Source organism: Herpailurus yagouaroundi, unplaced genomic scaffold (assembly GCF_014898765.1).
Source record: "Herpailurus yagouaroundi ecotype Mexico unplaced genomic scaffold, PumYag 183, whole genome shotgun sequence".
Taxonomy (NCBI): domain Eukaryota; kingdom Metazoa; phylum Chordata; class Mammalia; order Carnivora; family Felidae; genus Herpailurus; species Herpailurus yagouaroundi.
Window position 1 is genome coordinate 10,095,949 of NW_024412414.1, and position 22,759 is coordinate 10,118,707.

General features: G+C 40.1%; 1 protein-coding gene across 1 annotated transcript; it reads right to left on the bottom strand.

The window, feature by feature from the left end:
* Window positions 1–10,153: 10,153 nt before the first annotated feature.
* LOC121041334 (histone-lysine N-methyltransferase SETMAR) lies at window positions 10,154–22,737 on the bottom strand. Its single transcript, XM_040492121.1, has 2 exons — window positions 22,597–22,737; window positions 10,154–13,288 (listed from the first exon to the last, which is right to left on the bottom strand). Exons 1-2 carry the CDS (start codon window positions 22,711–22,713, stop codon window positions 12,503–12,505), a joined length of 903 nt encoding a protein of 300 aa, XP_040348055.1. The 5' UTR covers window positions 22,714–22,737; the 3' UTR covers window positions 10,154–12,502.
* Between the last annotated feature and the right edge of the window lie 22 nt (window positions 22,738–22,759).

Consider the following 22,759-nt stretch of genomic DNA (forward strand, 5'->3'; position numbering starts at 1 on the left):
CAGTGCAGAGCCTGCTTGGGATCCTCTGCCTCCCTCTCTCTGCCCCTTAAAACCCCCAGATCAAGAGTTGCATGCTCTACTGAGTGAGCCAGCTGGACACCCCAATCTAGCTTTTTAATGAGGAGTTGGAGATGATGAATGTAGTCGGTAGAAGGGAGGAGAGGCTTTGGAATCATCTCTTTTTGCTCTGATTATTTTCTGAATTCCTATGCCTTTATTAACAACTATGTTGTTAATAGCTATCCATCAAGTTTCATTAGAAAACTCTTTACTATTATTTTTAAATATAAGAACAGCAAAATGCGTAGGGTAAAACTAGAAACTCTAAAAAATACTCGAAGTATCCTTAGAAACCCTTTGTCCTGTGGGTTCCAGTCTTCTTCCAAACCTGTGCCAGCAGGTAACTATTACTGACAGTTACTGTATCTTTCCAGGCCTTTTTTCTTTGCATTTAGAGACATACATGTATATATTGATGTATATTGAACACACACACTCAGAAATCAGGCACAGTGTATATAACATATTTGGTTCTTATTAAAAAATGGAATCGTATTGGAGCACCTGAGTGGCTCAGTTGGTTGAGAGTCCAACTTTGGCTCAGGTTATGATCTCATGGTTTGTGAGTTCAGGCCCCACATCGGGCTCACTGTTATCAGTGCAGAGCCTGCTTGGGATCCTCTGCCTCCCTCTCTCTGCCCCTCGCCTGCTCACGCTCTCTCTCTCTCATAAAAAAAAAATAATAATTAAAAAAAATGGAATCAGCCACCTGGGTGGCTCAGTTGGTTAAGCGTCTGACTCTTGGTTTCGGCTCAGGTTATGATCTCATGGTTTGTGAGTTCGAGCCTCACGTCAGGCTATGCACTGACAACAAGGAGTCTGCTTGGAAATCTCTCTCTCTCCCTCTCTCTGCCCCTACCCCACTTGTGCTTTCTCTCTTTCTCTCTCTCTCTCTCAAAATAAATGAATACACTTTAAAAATGTTTTAAATAAAATAAAAAGTGGAATCATTCTGTAAGTGTTACTCATTTAATATATTTTGTACATCTCAGGAAAGTACTATATAGGTCTAGCCCTTTTTCAAATAGCTGAATTAATTAAATTAATATATTTAAACATTTCACTACTGATGAATATTTAGGTTATTTTCAGTTTTTTATTTAAAAATGTTTCAATAAACCTATTTGTAGTTACATATATCTTTGCCAATTTGTGCAGATATTTCTGTAGGATAAATTCCTGGGAGTCTAAATCCTGTATCCAAGCACATGGTTATTTTAAGTTGTGATGGATATAGATTGACAGCTTTTCAAAAAGGCTGAACCAATTTATAATCCCATGTGCCGTGAATCTGCAGCTTTTGATTTTTTTTTTAATATTAAAATGAATCTGAAAACAACCAAGGTAGCTCAGCATCAGGCAAATTCATCTATAGGATTCAGGAATAGTTGTCAGGGGAGATGAATGAAATCAAACTGAGGTCTTCATCTGGCCTCAGCACTAGAGCGTTCCTGGTTGTTGCTGAAATACAACTCTAGGGCATGCTAATCGGTCCAATCTTGGTTGCAAATGACTCTGGTCTGCAAAAAGTGACTCACTGTTAATGAAATCAGTTTTCACGAGTAAATTGCTTCCACTCTCCACCCCTGCCCATACCCCACAGTGACCTCTTAACTGCTTCTAATTACCATGTTATTTTTCTCTTTGTGGTTTGGTGATCTGGAACCCCTCGCTGAGTTAATAATTCTGACTTTTCCTAACTATGGCTTGGTGGGGGATGCACCTGACCTCACGTGCCTCTGAAAAAGTAAAAAAATCACAGTCTGAAGGTCAGGAATCTTACATGTTATCTAATCTCTCCAGCCTCCTCTCACCCGTCACCCTCCTCTATCTGATGTCCTCAGAGCTGGTCCCTGCCTCACCTGGATTACTGTGATAGAAGTACCTTGGGGAGATTGTAAAGAATACACTTTTACGAGTCCTTTCCCAGGAAGACTAGGACTGAAATGTGGCCTGGGATTAGATACATTCCCAAGTCCCCATTCTCACCCCCTGAGCCTTTTACCCCTTAGAAGGTGCAGTTGCATTCTCTGTATAATGAGGGTTTCAATTACTGGAGCTATTCTGTAGGGGAAAGGAGAGGAGGGTTGTCATGAAAATTTTGCCTGGAGGCTTTACATTAGGACAGTTGCTCCCGGAAGTCACTGGGGTGTCCATCTGGATGGCCCTGTTGCTGACACATTGATGGATGCTGCTTCTGCTTTAGGCTCTATTTCTTGACTCTTCTGGAAACCAGAAGAGAGGAAACCAGATGACAGGAAACCAGTTGGGAAGAGGGTAAGATGGAAAAAACTGTACACACCTCCCTTCACATAGATCTGTTGTAGACCTCTCATTTCATATGGTTTGAGGAACGTTCCACTCTGGAAGTCCGTGATGGGGTTTTCTGGGTGAAGTAAAACAAAGATGAAACCACCCACGTAAACCTAGGGAGTAGCTTTCGCTTTATAGTAGCTTTAAAAAAACATCAACAGTGGGGTGCCTGGCTGGCTCAGTTGGTAGTCTGCAACCCTTGATCTCAGGGTTGTAAGTTTGAGCCCATGTTTGTTGGGTGTAGAGATTACTTAATAAAATCTTTGAACAAAACAAAACAAAACAAAACAAAACAAAACAAAACAAAAACACAACAGAAAGTTTACCATAGTATGGGAGCCCTTAAACAATAGCAGATATGTTGGTATGCTCCAGAAATGTTGGCTAAAAGCTGAGGTTTTGACATGTGTGGGAAGTGAGGACCTAAGGTCGACCTGGTAGCAACTTCTCAATGGTGTGTGGCCTGTTGGTTACCGTTGTCATGTGCTTTCTTTGTGGGGACCTATGGATTTTGCAATATAAACTTGGCACTTGGAACTGTTAGGTCCCAGAATGTCTGCAACACTCAGCCAAGTTGGCTTTGTGGTAGAAAATAAATTATTACTTATTCCCTTATGCGTCCTCAAAGTGGCACTATTTATAAATGAATAAGCTGAAACTGCAGTTGGAGAATTCCAACCGAATCTCTTCTCAGTTAAAAGAAAAAGTATGAATAGCATTTGTCATCACCCTTCATGTTTTGTGGCGGTTGTTGGGGAGGTGGACCGCGTGCCTATCTAACCACAAACATAGGGGTAAATAAATACCAAGTACACAATAGGTGTATTGGTAAAGAAATAGTCCTATTTTTTTTTTAATTTTTTTTAATGTTTATTTTTTTTTTTTCAGAGAGAGAGAGAGAGACTGAGTGCCAGCAGGGGAGGGACAGAGAGAGAGGGAGACACAGAATCTGAAGCAGGCTCCAGGCTCTGAGCTGTCAACACAGGGCCCAACGTGGGGCTTGAACTCACAGACCCTGAGATCATGACCTAAGCCGAAGTCAGACGCCTAACTGACTGAGCCACCCAGACACCCCAAGAAATAGAGTCCTTTCAAAGGGAAAATATTGTTAGCAAATCCATTTGATCCCTGCCCAGTAATGAATGTTTACGAAATGCTTTTTGTATCTTAAATTATTTTAAACAACAGGTTCTAAAAAATCCCCCTTGCTTTGTAGCCTTGTAAGTCTTCTGATTTTTTGAAATTTAAATTCTTATTTTTATCTGGTATCTTAATAGAAAAAAAGGAAAGCTATATATTTGTTCATAGCTAAAACTTACCGGTTAAAGTGTAGGGTTAAAAGAAGTTTTGGGGATCTAATGCACAGCATTGTGGTTATAGTCAAAATACTGTATTGCATACTTCAAAGTTGCTAAGAGACTAGATCTTAAATGTTCTCACTACAAAAAGGAAGTGGTAATCATGTGACTTGATGGAGGTGTTAGGTAACACTAGGGTGGTCATCTTACTGCAATATATATAACATGTTACAAACATATTTCAGATTAACACAGTTGTACACCTTGAACTTACACAATGTTATACTTCAATTGTATCTCAGTAGAAAAAAGAAACAGAAAGGGGGATAAAAGCCTAGATTTAAAAAGTACTGCAGAACGTTACCTATGTTTTTGAAATGAACCCTAAAAACACACTTATTTTCTACCACTTTGTCATGTTAAAATGTATGCCACAAGATATTAAACATTAAAATATTGAATATTGAAACCATTTAAAGATATATTCTATAAAAATAACAATAGTAATACAAACTGTGTTAAATGGAAAAAATAATGAAAACTGATCTAAATGGGGAAAAGCCATTCCTTTTGAAAGACTAAAATACCCTTGGTCTCCCAAATGTATCATTATTCTAAGCACCTCTGCTTCATGGTGGGAGGTTTGCTTGAACTGAATCCATTGTCTACACTGTTCATATTCTGCTCCATGTCACCCTTCCTATTGTTCTCCTGTTTCTCCTGTCATCAGACTGCCCAGAGCTTGTATCTGAGATGGGAGAACAAATTTGGCCAGATGCTGATGCTTTCTGGCAATAATGCCATGCGCTGTTCTTTGTCACTTTTTTTGGGTACAGCCAGTTTAGAACAAGATGTTCTCTTATGAGACTTTAAACCTGTTTTGATGGTCAAATATGCAAAGAAGCATTCCTGAAGACAAATGCTACATCACGTACATCTCCTTACAACTGGGAATATTAATGCGGAAAAATCACGTAGCTGAGACCCTTTGGTCTTATAAGCTGATTCCCTCACAGTGTTCAGGAAATGCTCCTCGGTACATCCAGGTGCATAAGCCAGAAATTGCAGTGTCATTCTTGACCTCTCCATCTCTCTCATCTCCCGCATCTAGTTCATCTGCACGGCTTGTCTGCCTCTGACATACACCTTCCAGTCTGTTTTTCTCCACCATCAGTAGTCCAAGCTGCATCTTTCTCTTGGACTGTTATGTACAATCTCCTAATTGGTGTCCCTGGATCCTCTCTGACAAACCATTTGCCCTTCATTTCAAGTCAGCTGTCCCCACTATTGCCATTTCTTTTAGAAATATAAATGTGATCACGTCCCCATTCTGCTCCAACTTCACTAGTGGCTTTCCATGTACTTTCAGGGAGAACATTGTCTTACTTGGATTGGGCTGCTATGACAATATGCCACAGACTGGATGGCTTACACGACAGATACTTATTTCCTGAAGTCTGGAGTCTCAAGAGTCTGAGATCAAGGAGCTGGCTGCTTCAGTGTCTGGTGAGACTGTCTCCCTGGCTTATCAACAGCTGTCTTCTGCCTGTGTGTCCACGTTGTCTTTCCTTGGTGTGCTTGTGAAGAAAAAGACAGAGAGACACCGATAGACATAGGTGTCTCTTCCTCTTCTTGTAAGGGCACGAATCCCATCATGAGGGCCCTGCCCCTCCCAAAGGAGGTAATATCATCACATTGGGGGTTAAGGCTTTGATGTATGCATTCTGAGAGGACACAAATATTCAGTCCGTAACAAACATATACCATAACATGACCTGTAAGCTTTGCATTCTCAGGAGGATGAGACTCAGAAAAATATGACACACACAACTTACATAGCACAAGACAGCAAGTGGTAAGAGCAATATGAATGGTCAGAAATTACATTTCTGGGCATTATGTGGTTACAGTGTGTTGTATAGTGGTCCTCAAATTGTGGTCTGCAGCTCAGCGACATCAGCACCACCTGGAAACTTCTAGAATACAAATTCTACATCTTTTGATTTAGTAGATCTTTTGATTTAGGTTTTGCTCTAGGATTGGGGCCAAATCATCTGTGTTTTAACAAGCCCTCTGGGTGATTTTGATGAGTGCTAAAACTTGAGAAAATCAGTGTGGTGAATGCTATGTGCTGTGCCCACACGCCCCGTGAAAGACAGAAGGATTTATTTCCTTAGCTGCTGAGAATGCTGTTGGGTCTTCTCGCCCAAGCCCACACCCCTTTCCAGAGGTTGTCTACATCCAGTGACTGGCTGATGCAGGAATTTAAAAGCCCCATTTCTCACTCCAATGAAAGGCCACCTCATCTTCAGAGCTCCTTGGGTTGACTGTGGTCTTTGTTGAAATTTCATTGCAGCCCAACTCTCCTTTGCCCAGTCTGCTTCCTTATCATCTATTCCACAGGCGCTAATCTTAACAGCACCCCGTAATAATCTCCCCCTCTTCTTCTCAGAGTCTCTTTCTCCAGGAACCCAAACACATGCCTCAAAGAGGAAATGGGATTTGAGTTGAGGCTTTAAAGAAGGATGGGAAAGAAGTCAATTAGCAATGAAGGGAGGGGGTGGTAGGATCTGAGATGGGACATGTTCCACAGGAGGAAAGGATTGTGAGCCAAACTTATCCTAAGGCTTGTTTAGGAAATGGAGAACTACCCAGATAGGCCAGATGATAAAATGAGAAGGGACTTGTGGGCTTTGATGAAAAAGTAGGTTGTGGAAGCATTAAGGTGCCCTGGTAAAGAATTTGGACTTGATCCTAAAGATAATGTCAGATTCATGACACTAACATTTATTAGTTTGTTCACTCAACAGTGTCCAGTAAGTGCTAGACAGACAGCAGTGAGCAAAAATGGGTCTGGTCCTAGTCCTCAAGGAGCTAACAGTCTAATGCAGGGCTAGACATAAACCAATCACACAAATGTCAAATTTGCACACACATACCAAATTAAAGTGTTCCAAAGACCTATGAAGTATAGACACAATGCATGGACCCTAAGTTGAGACCCTCTCTATTTTTTTTGTTTTTTGTTTTTTTCTAGTTGGACTATGAATGCTTTGAGAATAAAGATAACTTTTTGTCCCCATTTCTAGAATGTAGCATAGTAGGTATTCAGAAACATTTGCTGAATGAATTATGAGCTCAGAAACTCGACTTCACACCACATAGCAGATGTTTGTGACCGAAAGAATGAATGAAATGAATGAATGAATGAATAATAAAATTGTTTAGCTGCCTAGATGGTTCAGCCAGAACTCCTTCCCTAGTGGTAGTCTTAACAAAGAAAGATAAGGACAAGGTGTCATATTTCTGAAGCTACACTGACTTCATTTTAAGAATTGCTAAGAGATTTCAAGTGATTATGTGCCCCTTTACCTGTGTTAAAATGCCTTTTCTTCCTGGAAGGATGATGATAGTAAGTATTAATTTATTTTTAAATACTCTTACTATGCAAAAATGTAAAAAAAAAAAAAAAGTAGCTAAAATTGCTTTAAACTAGCCAGAATTTGGGGAACAATTCTACAGGGTCAGTTAAGATAGTGAAAGGTTCTGGTGTCTGTTGAAGGTCAAGGATTAGTCTTTGAGCTGTTCTTAACCCCCACCCTTGAAAGAGCTTCGGATGTATACCAATGAGTCTAGGATTGCAGGTGGGGTGGGAGGAAGTGAGGAAAGGGGAAGGAGGTTATTTTCATGAGTTGGGGAAGATAGGAGGAACAGATTGATAAAAAAGCAAACACCTCTAAAATAAACAGCAAATACAAATGCACTTTGTAAAACTCCTTGAGGGCAAATGGAAGCTCTGAGCAGATTCCATTATGTTCAAATACAGGTTAGGAGAAATAGGTCTCAAATTTGTTTGGAAGCACTTCTCTGTGTCCACTTACTATGCGTAAATGCTTTGAGGTGTTGGCAGTTTCAGAAAAGAAGACAGAAGTGGACAAGGGGTGGAGGTAGGGTAGAATGTGGGCTGGCCAGAGAGGGGGGCATGGTGAGCAGAGGCCATGGGACATATGGGGTTGTAATTAGCGGCATCAGCACTCTGTAATTGGTTTCCCTTATAAGCAGGGAGCATTGGGTGTGTCTGGACCAGAGAACTAACAAAGTTAGCAAAGCAGTATGCAGCAGGGATGGTTATACAGTAAATCAAGTAATTCATATTTTCCCAGTTCAACCATGGGAATGTGGCATTGAGGACAACCTGGGAAGCTGGCGGAGGAAAATGAATAACAAGGAGACAGCAGGCTGATGAGAGTGGTGAATAGCCAGCTAGCAGCAAACAGAAACAGGAGAAGGAAGGAGCAAGAGAAAGGGAAATAAAACAGAATATATCGTTGGCTGTTTTGTTATTTTAGCCACCTTTAAATACGCAGCATAGGAAATGGAATGTAAGAAATCCCAGCAATAAATAAAAAAAGATATCAGGATGAAGAAACTCCAGAGTATTCTACAAAGAAGGAAAGGGTAAGAATAATTTAAAGTAAAATATCTCAGGGCACCTGGGTGGCTCAGTCCGTTAAATCTCCCAACTCTTGCTCGGGTCATGATCTTGTGGTTCGTGAGTCCGAGCCCCGCATAGGGCTCTGTGCTGACAGCTCAGAGCCTGGAGCCTGCTTCAGATTCTGTTTGTGTGTCTCTCTCCCTGCCCGTCCCCCACTTGTGCTCTGTCTCCCTCTCTCTCTCTCTCAAAAATAAATAAACAGTAAAAAAAAAAAAAAAAAAAAAAAAAAAGGTAAAATATCTCAGGGCGCCTGGGTGGCTCAGTCAGTTAAGCATCTGACTCTTGATTTTGGCTCAGGTCATGATCTCACAGTTCCTGAGATTGAGCCCTGCATCAGGCTCTGTGCTGACAGTTCAGAGCCTGCTTGGGATTCTCTCTCTTTCCCTCTCTCTCTGCCCCTTCCCGACTCATGTTGTCTCTGTCAAAATAAACTTAAAAAAAAAAAAAAGCAAAATTCCTCCCCCCCACCCCCACCCCTCTAATGCCCTCTGAAGGCAAAGGTAAGCAACTCGCTTCCTTAAGCTTCTTCCCAAAGGGAATACCAGTTGTTAAGGTGGGGGATGAGAGAGGGCATATGGTTTTTCAAAGAGGACCACAGAGAATTGAAGTGAGAGATGATGTGGAAAGGTAGGAAGGGGCCTTCTTGCCATGTTGAGAAGTTTGGGCTCCATCCTGAGTGTGATGAGAAGTCATGGGAAGGTTTAGAGGTGGGGAGAATGCACAGTAGGGATGGTGAGGCTGGAGGCCGAGAGGCTGTTGCAGGGAAGAAATGATGGAAACGTGGCACAAAATGATAAAACAGGTGAATAAAACAGGTTTTAAACACGTCTGCAGGGGATTTGCAGGACTTCGTGGTTGAAGTGAGGAGGAGGAGGAGGAAGAGGCACGGACAGCTTGTAGTTTTAGCCAATGAAGTGAAAAGTAATCCTATTAACTGAATAGGTGTATACACAAGAATAGAGGAGATTTTTATTATCCTGGGGAAATCCCTAATAGTTTTAAAGCAAAAAGGAACTCCAACTTCAAATTTTGCCTATAATTTTAGCTACACTTAAATGGCCAAAGACAGGTGTCCTTTCACTTAAATGATTCACAGACCTCCTTTAGGAGTTTATTCTAATATTTTCATAACCTGTACCACCAAGACACTCCTACTGTTATATTGAATCTAAATGAATTTTGATGTAACCAAAGATGTCTATGGTAATATGCTGTCTGTTCTGTTCTGTATAGCAGTGTTAACACAGAAACAGGTCTGAAATGATATCAAAATTTATATAGTATGTTATAGCCTATATACATCCATTATTTTATGTGATCCTTGCTAGGGAAGCTAGCTCATCCCTTCCTTATAAGTGTGAAGGCCAGACAGCTTGTGGGAGAGCTATAGGCAATACGTAGAAATAGTTAAGAGTTACAAACCAAGTTATCTTCTTACTTGGACAAAAATATCTTCATAATCACAAGAATGGAAAGCATGTATAAAGTCATTTTTTTATATGACTGAAAATAGGCAAAATATCAGATATGACTAAACTTAATTATCCTTGCTCATGCATGGGCACCCAACTGAACTGGCAATGTTTAGATGGATAATAAAATAATGACCTGAATCATAAATTATTATATATTTATTTCAAAGACTCTATTTTTTCTTATTTTCTTTTTAGTAAAATCATAAACTGTGTTGTTATAAGCAAGATTTTCATATAGTTCGTGTTCTATTAACAATGATACTAAATGAGACCATCCTGGGGCACCTGGTGGCTCAGTCAGTTAAGCACCCTACTTCAGCTCAGGCCATGATCTTGCGGTTCATGGGTTCGAGCCCTGTGTTGGGCTCTGTGCTGATAGCTCACAGCCTGAAGCCTGCTTTGGATTCTGTGTCTCCCTCACTCTCTCTGCCCCTCCCCCACTAGTGTCTATCTCTCTCTCAAAATAATAAACACTAAATAAATAAATAGAGACCATCTTTCCTGAGTCAGTGTAGCTTTTTGATATGTTTTTTTAAATTAATTTCAATTTGAGAAAGCTTCACTCTGCAAAGACATATTTGAAAATAAACCATGGAATTTACTTATCCTGTTCAAACACTGTAATGGGATTGCATTTAATGAATTATTATTGCAGAAATAATTTAATTTTAAAAAATAAACTATCACAACTATCAATTTTAACCGTTTCTTAAAAGTAATATAATGACAACCAAGTAGTGTGAAGTAATGTGCAGAACCAATATCAAACTTCTAGACTGCACATCTACAAGTTTAAAAGTAATATGAATTGTTTAATGTTGCCATATGTGTCTCCATGTGCAAATGTAATGAATACAGTGCTAATGTGTGAGTACGCCTGCAACTACAAACAAACAGAAAGAGAAAGGAGAAAACTAGCATTCAACACTACAAGGGAACCACACTTTGTTATTTAAGAATTGCATTCATGCCATCTGAAAGGAAGGACCTGACAAGTTAATGGCTTCATTTATGTTCTTATCAAACCAAACACTTGTGTGCTTCAAAATCTCACTGTACTCTGAAGCGGTGGTCATCTCTGATAGTGGTAATGGCCACAATCACAGCATTAGGCACACTTGTGTCTGGTTTTAGGGCATAAGGTGACTGGAGAAGCATTTCTCTGGGACCTGAAGAGTTTTTCCTGAGAGCAATGTTCAGCATCATTGGTTATCAGCTTCCAAAGGAGAGGCACTCATGTCTTCTTCCCTTTTCTTATAACAGCTTAATGGAGGTATAAATCATATAACAGAAAACTCACCCCTTGAGAGTGTTTTTTAGTACATACATTTACCCTAAGAGCAACCCTGTACCTATTAGGAATCACTTCCTATACCTCCCTCCCCATCAGCCACTGGCAAATACTAATCTTCTTTATATCTCTATGGAATTGCCTATTCTGCCTATTTCATTCAAACAGAATCATATAATATGTAGCCTTTTTGTATCTTGCTTCTTTCATTTAGCATAATATTTTCAAGGTTCATCCATGTTGTGGTATATATCAATACTTTTTATTCCTTTTTATGGGTGAATTATGTTCCACAGTAAGGATACCACATTTTGTTTATTTATTCATCAGTCAATGGACATTTGGGGTGGGTCAACTTTTTGGCTATTATGAATAATGCCACTATGAATATTTGTGTACAAGCTTTTCTGTGAACATGTTTTTGTTTCTCTGGAGCTCATACCTAGGAATGGAGTTACTGGAACATGTGGTTTACTTTATATCTAATGTTTTAAGGAATTAACCCAAAGGCTTTACAAAATAGCTGTGCAGTTTTACACCTCCACCAGCAATATATGAAGGTTCCAATTTCTCCATGTCCTTGTTAACACTTGTGTCTTTTAAAATTTTTTTAATTTTTTAAGTCCAGGGTGGGGCTTGAACTCACAGCCCTGAGATCGAGTTCCTGAGCTGAGATCAAGAGTTGGGTGCTTAACCAACTGAGCCACCCAGGTGCCCCTGTGTCTTTTATTATAGCTATCCTAGTACTGAGTAATGGTGGTAAACCCTTTACAAGGTTTAACTCATTTGATCTTCCCAATATTGCTATATCCAGAAAAGGGAATTCAGATTTAGAGAGGTTCAGTAACTTGCTTAACACTAATATACTGAAAAGTGCCAAAGCTGAAATTAGAAATATGTTGCACAAATACTCTTTGAACACTCAGGAGAATGAAAACAATTTGGGCAAGTTTCACCTCCCCCCACCCTTTCAACAAGACCTTCCTGAGTTTAAAATCTTCTGTTCTATCCAAGTTAGTCTCCCGTTGATATCCTGAATCTACTCCTGCTTTATGCTTCAGAGCTAAACTGGTACTGAGACATAATATTGAGAATAAGAGGGAGAAGGAAATAGTTCCAATTAAAGCAAAAATTTCCATTTAGCCACTGATAATTTGTAAATATAAATTTGGAATTTTAAAAAATCATTAAAAATCAATTTGAAAAGCCTAATTTTCCAAGTATGATCTTCATTACTCTTGGGCCAAAATTGTTTCCAAGGTACACATTTCCAGTTTCAATGAAGTCAGTGGAAAATTGACTTCAAATTGAAGCCAATTTTTATGTTTTAATTCCATAAAGATATATGCTACCTTTTAACCTTCTAATTTACAGTAATTCATAATTATAAAATGTTTACATATTATTATATTAACAGTTACACAGAAGCATATCTATTAATGTTTGTTCTCAAAAATAGAAGTGTCACCATTTTTAAAAACATGGTAATAAAGTAAATGCATTTAACTCAGTGTTTAGGAAAGACTTGGAATAGACTCTTTTGACTCTTAGGTTAGGAATTTTTTCATTCCTAACTTATGTTTGAGTTTCCTAAGGGGCAGTACAGTGAACTGTCATAAGGGAGGAAAGCAGCACACGATCTGGCACCACAATAACAAGGTTTTCTTGTTTTCCCTTGATCTAGCCTTTCTTTGTCTTTGCTGTCCATTAAATTAAGAAATCTTCCCGAATAGTCATAAGAGAGTTCTTCTTCTGGCAAAATGTCTTTGGCTGCAAAAAGTGCCAACTTGGGTACCATTGAGTCAATTCGGACAGGAATCATCAACAGGTTTGGCTCACAAGAATGGTTAAGAAATCTTCCAATATTTCCTATAGAGGCAGGATCAACAAATGTTTCTATTACCTGCCCACTGTAAACATGTTCTCTGACGGCTATAATGTAATTTGGGTCCTGTATTGTTTGTAACTGAATTCTTCTCTGTACTTCAGAGTATCCCAAAACTTCTCCGGCATATTCACAGACAAACCGTCCTTTTGGTATAAATTCCAAGGTACGAAGTCCCCAGCCTTTTTTATCCGTCTTGAACACCTGGAGTTGGAACTGTAGACCTTGCTGGACCACTCTGTTCTTGCACTGGTCACTGCACTGGCACAGGATATTGCATTCAAAAACCGGGTTGGCACACTTGCCTTGGGATCCTGTATCTATAAGGCAGGAATTATCATCATAGTTCTCTGCATGACGGAGACAGGAGCAAGTACCAGGGAGGCAGGTTTTGAGACAAATGCATCCTGGAAAGGTTATTTGTGTGGGATCGATGTCTGTTCCAGGTCCAGCTACATGGTCAGGAGTATACTGCAAAACCAGAAATGCTGTAAGTCAGCATGCCATGGCATGTATTTCATACACATTTCAAGCAGCTTTTGGATGAGACACTTCCTAATTCCAACATATATAAAAATAGGTTCAAACGAAACAAAGAACAACAATCTGTTAAAATATTGTTTGAAAACATACTTCTTCAATTTAAAAAGATTTTTACTTTTTTAAAGTTTATTCATTTTGAGAGAGAGTTAGTGAGTGGGGGAGGGGCAGAGAGAAAGGGAGAGAGAGAATCTCGAGCAGGCTTGGCAATGTCAGTGCAGAGCCTGATGTGGGGCTTGAACCTGTGAACCGTAAGATTATGACCTGAGCTGAAGTCAAGAATTGGATGCTTCACTGACGGAGCCACCCAGGCACCCCAAGATTAATTTTTACATTTAAAACTCTGTGGTTTTATTTTAGGTATGGGGTAACAAAAGAAAAAAGAAGTTTTTCTCTCATCAGAAATTGGAAGATTGGTAACTCATTTTGTTTTCTTCTTTAATATCAGAAAAATCAGTGCTGAGTTTAGTTTTTGAATGCAGTTAAGAATTTCGACCTTGGCTCTTGATCTTTTCACATTTATCTGACAATATAAATGTATGTATGTATTTTTCTTAAATGTTTGCTTATTTTGAGAGAGTGCATGCATGTGTGCGCACACAAGCGGGGGGAGGGGCAGAGAGAGAGAGGGAGAGAGAGAAAATCCCATTTGGAGCTTCAACAAACCATGAGTTCATGACCTGAGCCAAAATCAAGATTCTGATGCTTAACTGACTGAGCTGCCCAGGCACCCCTGCATGTATGTATTTTATTGAGTCATCGCAGATGCTTTTTGGGGATAAGAAAGTCATAAATGATAAATAACTTAATGAAAAGTGGACTGTGGAAGAAAGTCTTCCATTGATTTTTAAAGGAATTCTTAACTTGAAGATTACTTAAATTCCTAAATATTCTTTGATGTTCAAAAAAGACACTATTACTTCAGAGTTTTACTTGAGTCTTCACAATGTTAAAAATAGGCAAAATTGGCCAAGAAATTGCAGACAGAATTCCAAAAATCATACTTGTTATACAGATATTAATAAATGTAGATGTATTACATACATGTGAAGAAATCCTGTTTTTATTAAATGGTAAAGAGATAATATGGAAAAGTTTCTTACATTACAGAAAAAGAAGAAAGTCTCAAGTCTAAAATCTCTGTGTGAAAACTGATCTCCGGTTATTTCCTCACTAGCATAATGAAGCATATTTCCAAACCTTAAAGATTAAAGTACATCTTATTACTTTTTTAATGTTTTTCTTTATTTTTGAGACAGAGAGAGACAGAGCATGAGCAGGGGAGGGGCAGACACACACACACACACAGAATCCGAAGCAGTCTCCAGGCTCTGAGCTGTCAGCACAGAGCCCGACACAGGGCTCGATCTCATGAACCATGAGATCATGATCTGAGCTGAAGTCGGACGCTTAACTGACTGAGCCACCCTGGCACCCCTAAAGTATCTCTTATAAGCCCAGATATTTCCTTATGTATAGAATAATTTTTGCTTAAATGGAAACTAATTCATTTATTTATACCTGCTGTTAGTGTTCTTGGACCCAATTTCAGTGTGGTGGTAGTGTGGGGTTTTCCCACACCTCTAACAAGCAATGCTTCGCACACCAGGTTGGTATACTGTAATTCAACTCAGTTCTGACACTATCCAATAGCATCACATTCCACAGTCTAAGGAGTCAGTCCTAAGACTGCTTCCCACCACCTTCAGAAACCAGTCCCAAGCTCAAGTTGTCATATGTGCTTCTAACTGATGGGTTGTACACTGGAGGTTCCCATGACCCCTTCCTTGGACTTCAGACACCAGTCACAAATCCACGTTGTTACTGAACTTATGGCCAACAAGCTGTAAATCAGAAGTTCTCAAAATCCCCTCCTTGGGTTCGCTTAATTTGCTAGAATTGCTCACAGAACTCAGAGAAAAATTTTACATAGCAGACACCAGTTTATTGTAAAAGGATACAACTCAGAACAGCCAGATGGAAGAGATGAACAGAGCAAGGTATGGGGAGAGGGAGAGGAGCTTCCATGCCGTCCGCAGGCATGCCACACTCGCAGCACCTTTGCTCCCAGCTCTCTGAACCCTGTTTTCTTGGGCTTTTATGGAGGCTTGATCACAGAGGCAAGATTGATTAAAACTGGCTACTGGCAAATGATTCAACCTCTAGCCCCTCTTGTAGCTGGAGGTTAGGGGTGAGGGTACTGAAAGTTCCAACTCTCAAATCACCTGGTTGGCTCCACTGGCAACCAGCTCTCACCTTCAGGTGCTTTCCAAAACTTGCCTCATTAACATAACAAAAGATACCTTTGGCTGCTCTCATCACTTAGTGAATAACAAGGGTTCTAGGAACTTGGTGCCAGAAATGGGGACAAAGATCACATATGTATTTCTTATCACAAAATCACAGCTGCACAGCTGCATTGTTCCAAAAAGGATTTAATGAGACTTACAAAGATATAAGATAAATGAACAATACATAGGAAATGTAAGGTGAAGAACAGTAAGAGCTAGTTGAGAGAGCTTAGGCACACAAAGTGTGCCTATCCAGAAGTAAACTGGATGTTTGGTTCTGAGCACAGCCACTTCCAAGAGGGAAATACGATATGACATATGGCTTACACTATCCATAAAGAACATTCTCACTGTTCAGAAGTACTGACTTTTTCCAGTATGGAAACTGGAGGGAAATGTCACCATTGTGTCTGTCTAAACCATTCTCTTCCAGAAAGCAGTTTCATGGGCTGTTTCTCATTCTGACTTTCAACAAAGGCTACTGGCATGCTGCCCATGCAGAGAGAGTAAGAGCAGTACTGTGAGGGACCAGCTGCAGAGGCTTTAATTCAGGGATAGATTTTAAGAGTATCTAGAGGAATGTCTGAACCGACTATCTCTCAGGACTAAGCTTTGGAGAAAGTATTAAACAACATGTACTTACATACCCTGTGGTGGAGCCTTGGTGGAGCTATGCAGTTAGGCTCAAAACCCTACATTTTAAAAAACGTTGAGCTGGGGTAAGGATTGACATCCTCTGGGTAAGATGAGGAGTATGAGTGGGAGCACCTGCGGGGGAAAGCCAACACTCTGCTTAAAAAGTGATTTGGGGGTGGAGAGCGGAAATAGCTTCTCTTGTTTGTGTCATTTCTTACAGCTTTAGCTTAGTAGAGATGTCCTAAAGGGATAAAGAATGGCTTAGAAAAAGATGCCCTATCAGTCAAATTCAATGGCTGCTGTTTTATACAGAATCTACTTCCAGCTTTTGAAAGAGTCAAGGTTGAAACATAAATGGTTATGAGACATTTTAAAAAAGTACTTGCAAAATGAAGATTTTACTGTTTCTCTGTTAAACTTCTCATGAAGAATTCTTTTAAATTAATTTCTTCTTAAAAGTGCACATATTTTTAAAGTACCATATAAATCACTAAAGTCTAAAGTGATTTTTTTTTTTTTTGGATACAGATAATTCCTTTTAAAATCAAGTCTGACTTATTGCCGTTTTCTAACCAGAAGAGCATATTATTCTTTGTTGAATTTATTTGGGTGTGGTGAGGTTTGGAAAAATACATTTATTTGCTTATTTTTATTTACATATTTAAAAAAAGATATTGGAGAATCTAGTGATACAGTTTTTTGTTTTTGTTTTTAAATTCTGGAATTTAAACTTGATGCACAATCTAAGGTCTTTTAGAGATAGATTATAAATAATTCCAAATGAGCTGCAGACACCTTCCAAAAGATAATAGAGAAACTTCTTGTTTGAAGAGAATATTTGTTTTCCCTTATGGATGTAATCCTTAACCCCGATACCAATGCTTAACACAAATCATTTTATCTCCATAAACAGTCAGTAAAATACCACTCCAGGAAGATGATTCACCTGACTTAGAAAAATGGCTAAAGAATAATCTTTTGAAAACCATTTCTAATTTAACATGATTTACAGGTATCTAACTACATATTGAAAAATTGTTTTCAGAAATAATCTGATGTCACTGATCTGATATTCTATTCAAATATTATGTTATGCAAATTGTTAACTCTTGAGAATCTGAAAACTAATGTTAAGTGCATCATAAATGGGGAGTCAGGTGACCTGAGTTTAAAGGCTCCCAATTTGTAGCTCTTTCCATAGTCTGTCCTCTACTTCCTGGAACAAAGCCCAGGACCAAACTGATTCAGAAAAAAGGGTGTTACTCTGAGGATTTTTGTGCTTACCTTCAACCAAGGAGAGATCAAAGCTTGAGGAATGAGACCACAGAGGACATGTTTTTACTCATCCAGCATCTGTTCCTTTTCTTCTGATAACAGCACCTTGACTTCTCAGGGAAACCTTCCCACTACTGTCTCAGTGGTTAGGATGGGGGATACTTGGTTAATCAGGTCATCATTTGTTCCTTTCAACAGTGTTTGGTTGGATCTGCTCGGTACTTAAGCCAGATCAGTGAAAAATAATTCTTGGGGTGCCAGGGTGACTCAGTCAGTTGAGTGTCCAACTTCAGCTCAGGTCATGATCTCATGGTTCATGGGATTGAGCCCTACATTGGGCTCTGTGCTGTCAGTGCAGAGCGGGCTTTGGATCCTCTACCCCCTCTCTCTCTGCCCCTCCCCCGCTCATGCTCACTCTCTCAAATAAACATAAAAAAAAAGATTCTGGGATTTCTGCTTAAACAATCAGCAAGAGACATTCTCATTCTACCTGTTCACCTGGAAATCTCAAATTCTACTGCATACGTAAGACCTACTGAATGTGTAGCCAACCAGCAGAAAGAGGAGCAGGTGTGCAAAGGGTGGAGGTGGTAGAAAGAAATATTTGATGACATCGTTAGAGTTCTTATATCTGGACATGCCTATAATTACCACTCTTGGACTTTGCTGTTATGAGGCAATTCCTTCCTTTGTATGCTTGAGTTAGTTTATACCGTATTTTTATTTCTCGCAAATGACTTTTTCTTTTTTGTAATTTATTTATTTATTTTGAGAAGAGAGTGAGTGAGCAGAGGAGGGGCAGACCGAGAGAGACAGAGAGAGAATCCCAAGCAGGCTCCATGCTGTCAGTGTGGAGCCCGATGCAGGGTTTGATCCCATGAACTGTGAGATCATGACCTGCGCTGAAATCAAGAGTCAGACACTAAACCACATAGGCGCCCCACAGACAAATGACTCTTTATTGATATACTCATGGTGGAAGCTGACAATGGTTCCAGGAAATGGCTGAAAAATTTAGTCAAAGATATAAATGGTAATGAGAATTCAGGTCTCCATTTAGGAGATGAGGCTAAGGCAAAATGTGCAGGAGGCCAGAGATGCCTGTGACAGGCAATGGTGAGCTTTTTTTTAAAATGTTTACTTATTTTGAGAGAAAGCATGAGCTGGGGGAGGGACAGAGAGATAGGAGAGAGAGAATCCCAAGCAGGCTCTGCACTGTCAGCCCAGAGCCGTACACAGGGCTCGATCCCACAGATCATGAGATCATGACCTGAGCAGAAATCAAGAGTTGGATGCTTAACCAACTGAGCCACCCAGGCTCCCCAGTGGAGAACTTCTTAATATAGAGCATGGAATGTCCTAAAGGAGACATGTACAGAACATAGACACATATACAATCGTCTTGTTAGCATTGTGACTTAGGGCAAGCTTCAGGTAAGCACCTATAAAACAAGAATAATACCTGTACCTGCCCCCCACACCAGGTATTATTAAATTTAAATAACTAACACCATACTCAGTGCCAGGCCCTTTATATCTTTAGAATAGTAGCTTCCTTCAATGCTTTTAGATGTTATTTCTAGGTTTTATATTTAAAACATCATATATTTCTGGCACATTACTTAATCTCTCTAAATATTTCCTTTCTGTCTATCTCAAAGGTGGCTGTGAAGGAAAATAAAGTCAAAGAATCCATGTAAAAAGCTTACTCTAGTGGCTGGCACATAAGTGTTCAATATGAATTATGTAGGCTATCTAGTAGGGTGGTGGAAACAACAGATTCTGAAGTTAAATTTTCCAGGTTCAAACATAGTCAAACCAAAATTATCTCTAGGAGACCATGTGACTATATTCCTATCTTCCATTACTTATTCATCTTGAAAGGGAGGAAACTAAGAATTGACCCAGCACACACATCTTTCATTCATCCACAAATACTGCCTTATTGCCCATTATGTGCACGTGCCAGGATTTAGAAAGAACCAGTCAGAAAAATACAAAAAGGACACAAAGAATGGGATTTTTATCATTTCTTTGTATTGTAATAACATAAATTTTACTTTTTCTTGGTATGTATCAAAATGCAAACATTGATCATGCAAGAGTTGGGAATAAATGCAAAATGACAAAGGCAAAATCATGTAGCAGAAACCAGATCCTTGAAGAACTGGGTGGAGATTTCAAGTTTTTTGACACAAAACTTAAAACTTTTTTATAAACCATCGTCACTCAAGAAGCCCAGGAGACATCATGTTGAAAAGTAAATACACCTCCTTGGCTAGTCTCAAACGCAATCTCTCTCTTTTCTGAACTAGACCTGCACTTATTAAAAGCATGAACTTTGGGATTTAAATGGCATGGCCTGTAGGGGTCTCCAGTTCTACTACAAGTGTAAGTCTTGTTTTTCTAACAAATACATGTCTCAAAGAAATGGTGCTGTGATTTGGGGTATGACAAGGTAATGGGGGATGAGTTACTTTTCAGAGCGCTAGGCACAGGGCAGCTGGCTTAGGAAATATTTTTTGGCTGCTTGACTGCACTTCTTGATAACTTCTGATCAGAAGTCTGACTTTTCTAAGTCACATTCTATATCAAAGCCCCAGAAACTTAACTATGACACTGCATAATATATTGGGCTTAAAACCTAGGCCTTGATTCTGAATTTTAAGGAAGTACTGTGAAAATCTTCATTCCTTTTTTGGTTGTGTTGAAACACCAGCTACATGAATCTTTGTACTTGGCCTCTACCCCATGAGTTTGTTTTTGCTTCAAGCAGCTATTAAGAGCGTGTGAGCCAGATAATGCTTGTCAAGGCCAAGCTGAAATCTTAATGTTTCAGAAACCTGAAAGCTGGTTTCAGAAACCTGAAAAAAAGGCTAGATTCAACACTCAGTTGAAGAAAATCAATTAGTTTACTTTCTGTTTGGCTTTCAACACAGATGGCATTATGATAGGCTTGTTTCCAGTATGAACATGTGAATGTTCTTTTTGCCTTTTCACACAGTACTCAAAGGCAAACTAGACACAAAGTTATTTTTAACTTGAGTTTTTCATGCCTTCATTCCTATGTGTGTACATGCCTGTGAAGGCAGGGTTTGGGGTAAGCAAGCTGTTTTGACCTTTCATAAGACTTGTTTTGTGCTCTATGAATATATGAAAGCAAACTAGTTAAAGGCACTTCAGGCTTGTCATAAATATGTTTCAAGCATGTTTTATCTTCTTGGTAAGATATAAGCTCCTTGAGGAAGGATTTTAGTAATCCTGACTCTATCCAGAGCTATGCATATAGGCTGGCAGCTGGAATACTGTGGGATTGAGTCTTGGTCTCCAGATTTTCACTTATGCCCATTAACTGTAGGTGTAAGTATCAGTCATAAGGCTTCCTTTTTCCTCCCTCTACCCTCTCCTCCTGACCCCCATAGCAAATGAATGCTTTCTATATGGTCTTGTAAGCTCAAAAGAAAAGTTGTCACCATTTTATCTTCTACATCTAGCTTAACGCCTAGCACATTATACACAATCAATTATTTGCTGAATAAAGAAAACATTTGTCAGGATTTTGGACCACATATTCGGCAATGTTTGGTACTGAATAAGCTTTTAGGGATTACAGTTGAATCCCTAAAGTGTTTGGTCCTAGCCAACTATATTATTAACCATAAACTGCCGGAGGTAGTTTGAGGAAAAATAACCTTTTCTGACATTAATATCCTGCCAACTCTGAAAATTGCTATTGAATCTACTGTTTTATTTGAGCTTCACAACAACCCTAGGAAGGAGAGGCACACGGGGCTCAATTCTGACAATGTACATGACAAGAGTTATACATTTTTAATTATTTTCATTTACAGATGAAGAAGCTCAGGCTCCCAGAAATAGCTAAGATGGCCAAGCCCTGAACTCACCCTCTCCTACTTCCAAGTCCAGCGCTCCTTTCACTCCATCATTGTTTTTTAGTCATATTATTTAGGCAACAAGCAGTCCAAAGTCACAGGAGTGGGAAAGTTATTTCAGGAAAGGTTTTGATGTGGTAACAGTGCAGAACATTTCCTGAGTTCTTTTAGCAAACCAGAAGTGCATTTTACTTGTAATTCTCAAAGCAATCTGGGAGAGACACTATTATTTTAATCGTACACGGGAGGATTCCAAGGCTTAGCTGAGGCTAGTTTATATTTGCAAAAGACCTCAGACCACGAGGGAGACTCAGCAAAGTCTCATCCTAGGGACTAGGACCTAAGTTTGTAACCCTACCACTAGGCTGAGGGCCGTTAATACGGCCCATGCCTTATCTTACATATGAGACACCTGACACCAGAGAGGTAAATGATTTGCCCCGACCCCTCAATGAGTTCTGGGGAAAAAACCAGGGGAAAAAAGGCCAGTTTCTCAGGGCTGTTTCCAAGGGACCTCACGAAACGCTTGGCTTTGCCCTTCAGGGAACTGCCAGTCTACGGGCAGAAAAGAGGAATATTCTTGTTGTTAAGGTCATTACGGAGGGTTCATAGAAAAAGACTAAAACCGGGGTGCCTGTGTGGCTCAGTCGGTTGAGCGCCAACCTCGCCTCAGGTCATGATCTCACAGTTCCTAAGTTGGAGCACTAGGTCGGGTTCTGCCCAGACAGCTCAGATGGATTCGGTGTCTCCCTCTCTACCCCTCCCCCGCTCATGCTCTGTCTGTCTCTCTCTCTCTCTCTGAAAAATAAACATTAAACAAATAAAAATAAATAAATAAAAAAGATAAAGACGAAAACCTGAGCATGTAAGAGCTATTCCTGCGCGAAACAGCTCTGCGATGGGGTAAGAAAGAACGTCGAGAAGTACGGGTACAACCTGCGGTATGAGCGCCACAGAACTTCGGCCCGGTGGGGAAGCAACGCACTTGGTCCTTGGGGCTATTCAGCTCCGCCCCCCACCTGGACCGGCGCCAGCTCCACCCGGGTGGCTGAGCCCTCAGTGCCCGTGGCGGGCAAACTTCCCCGGAGAGCTGGGCGCCGGCACCCACCAGCCCCACTCTCTGCGGCCGAGCCCCGCCCCCTACCTGGAAAGGCTCTGGCTCCGCCCCCGGGGGCCACGCGCTCACGGGCACGTTCTCCAGGCCGCGCGCAATATCCAGGCGCTCCGTCGGTCTCTCAGGCCCCTCCTTAGGCGTTGCCATTCCCGCAAGACTCTCTTTCTACTCTCCCGCGGACATTTCCTGTCGT

Excerpts from the sequence above, each read along its gene's own strand:
- LOC121041334 (XM_040492121.1), bottom strand. The coding sequence starts at position 22,713 with ATGGCAACGCCTAAGGAGGGGCCTGAGAGACCGACGGAGCGCCTGGAT. Across the intron at positions 13,289-22,596 it reads CGGAGCCAGAGCCTTTCCAG|TATACTCCTGACCATGTAGC; the intron begins GTAGGGGGCGGG and ends CTGGTTTTGCAG.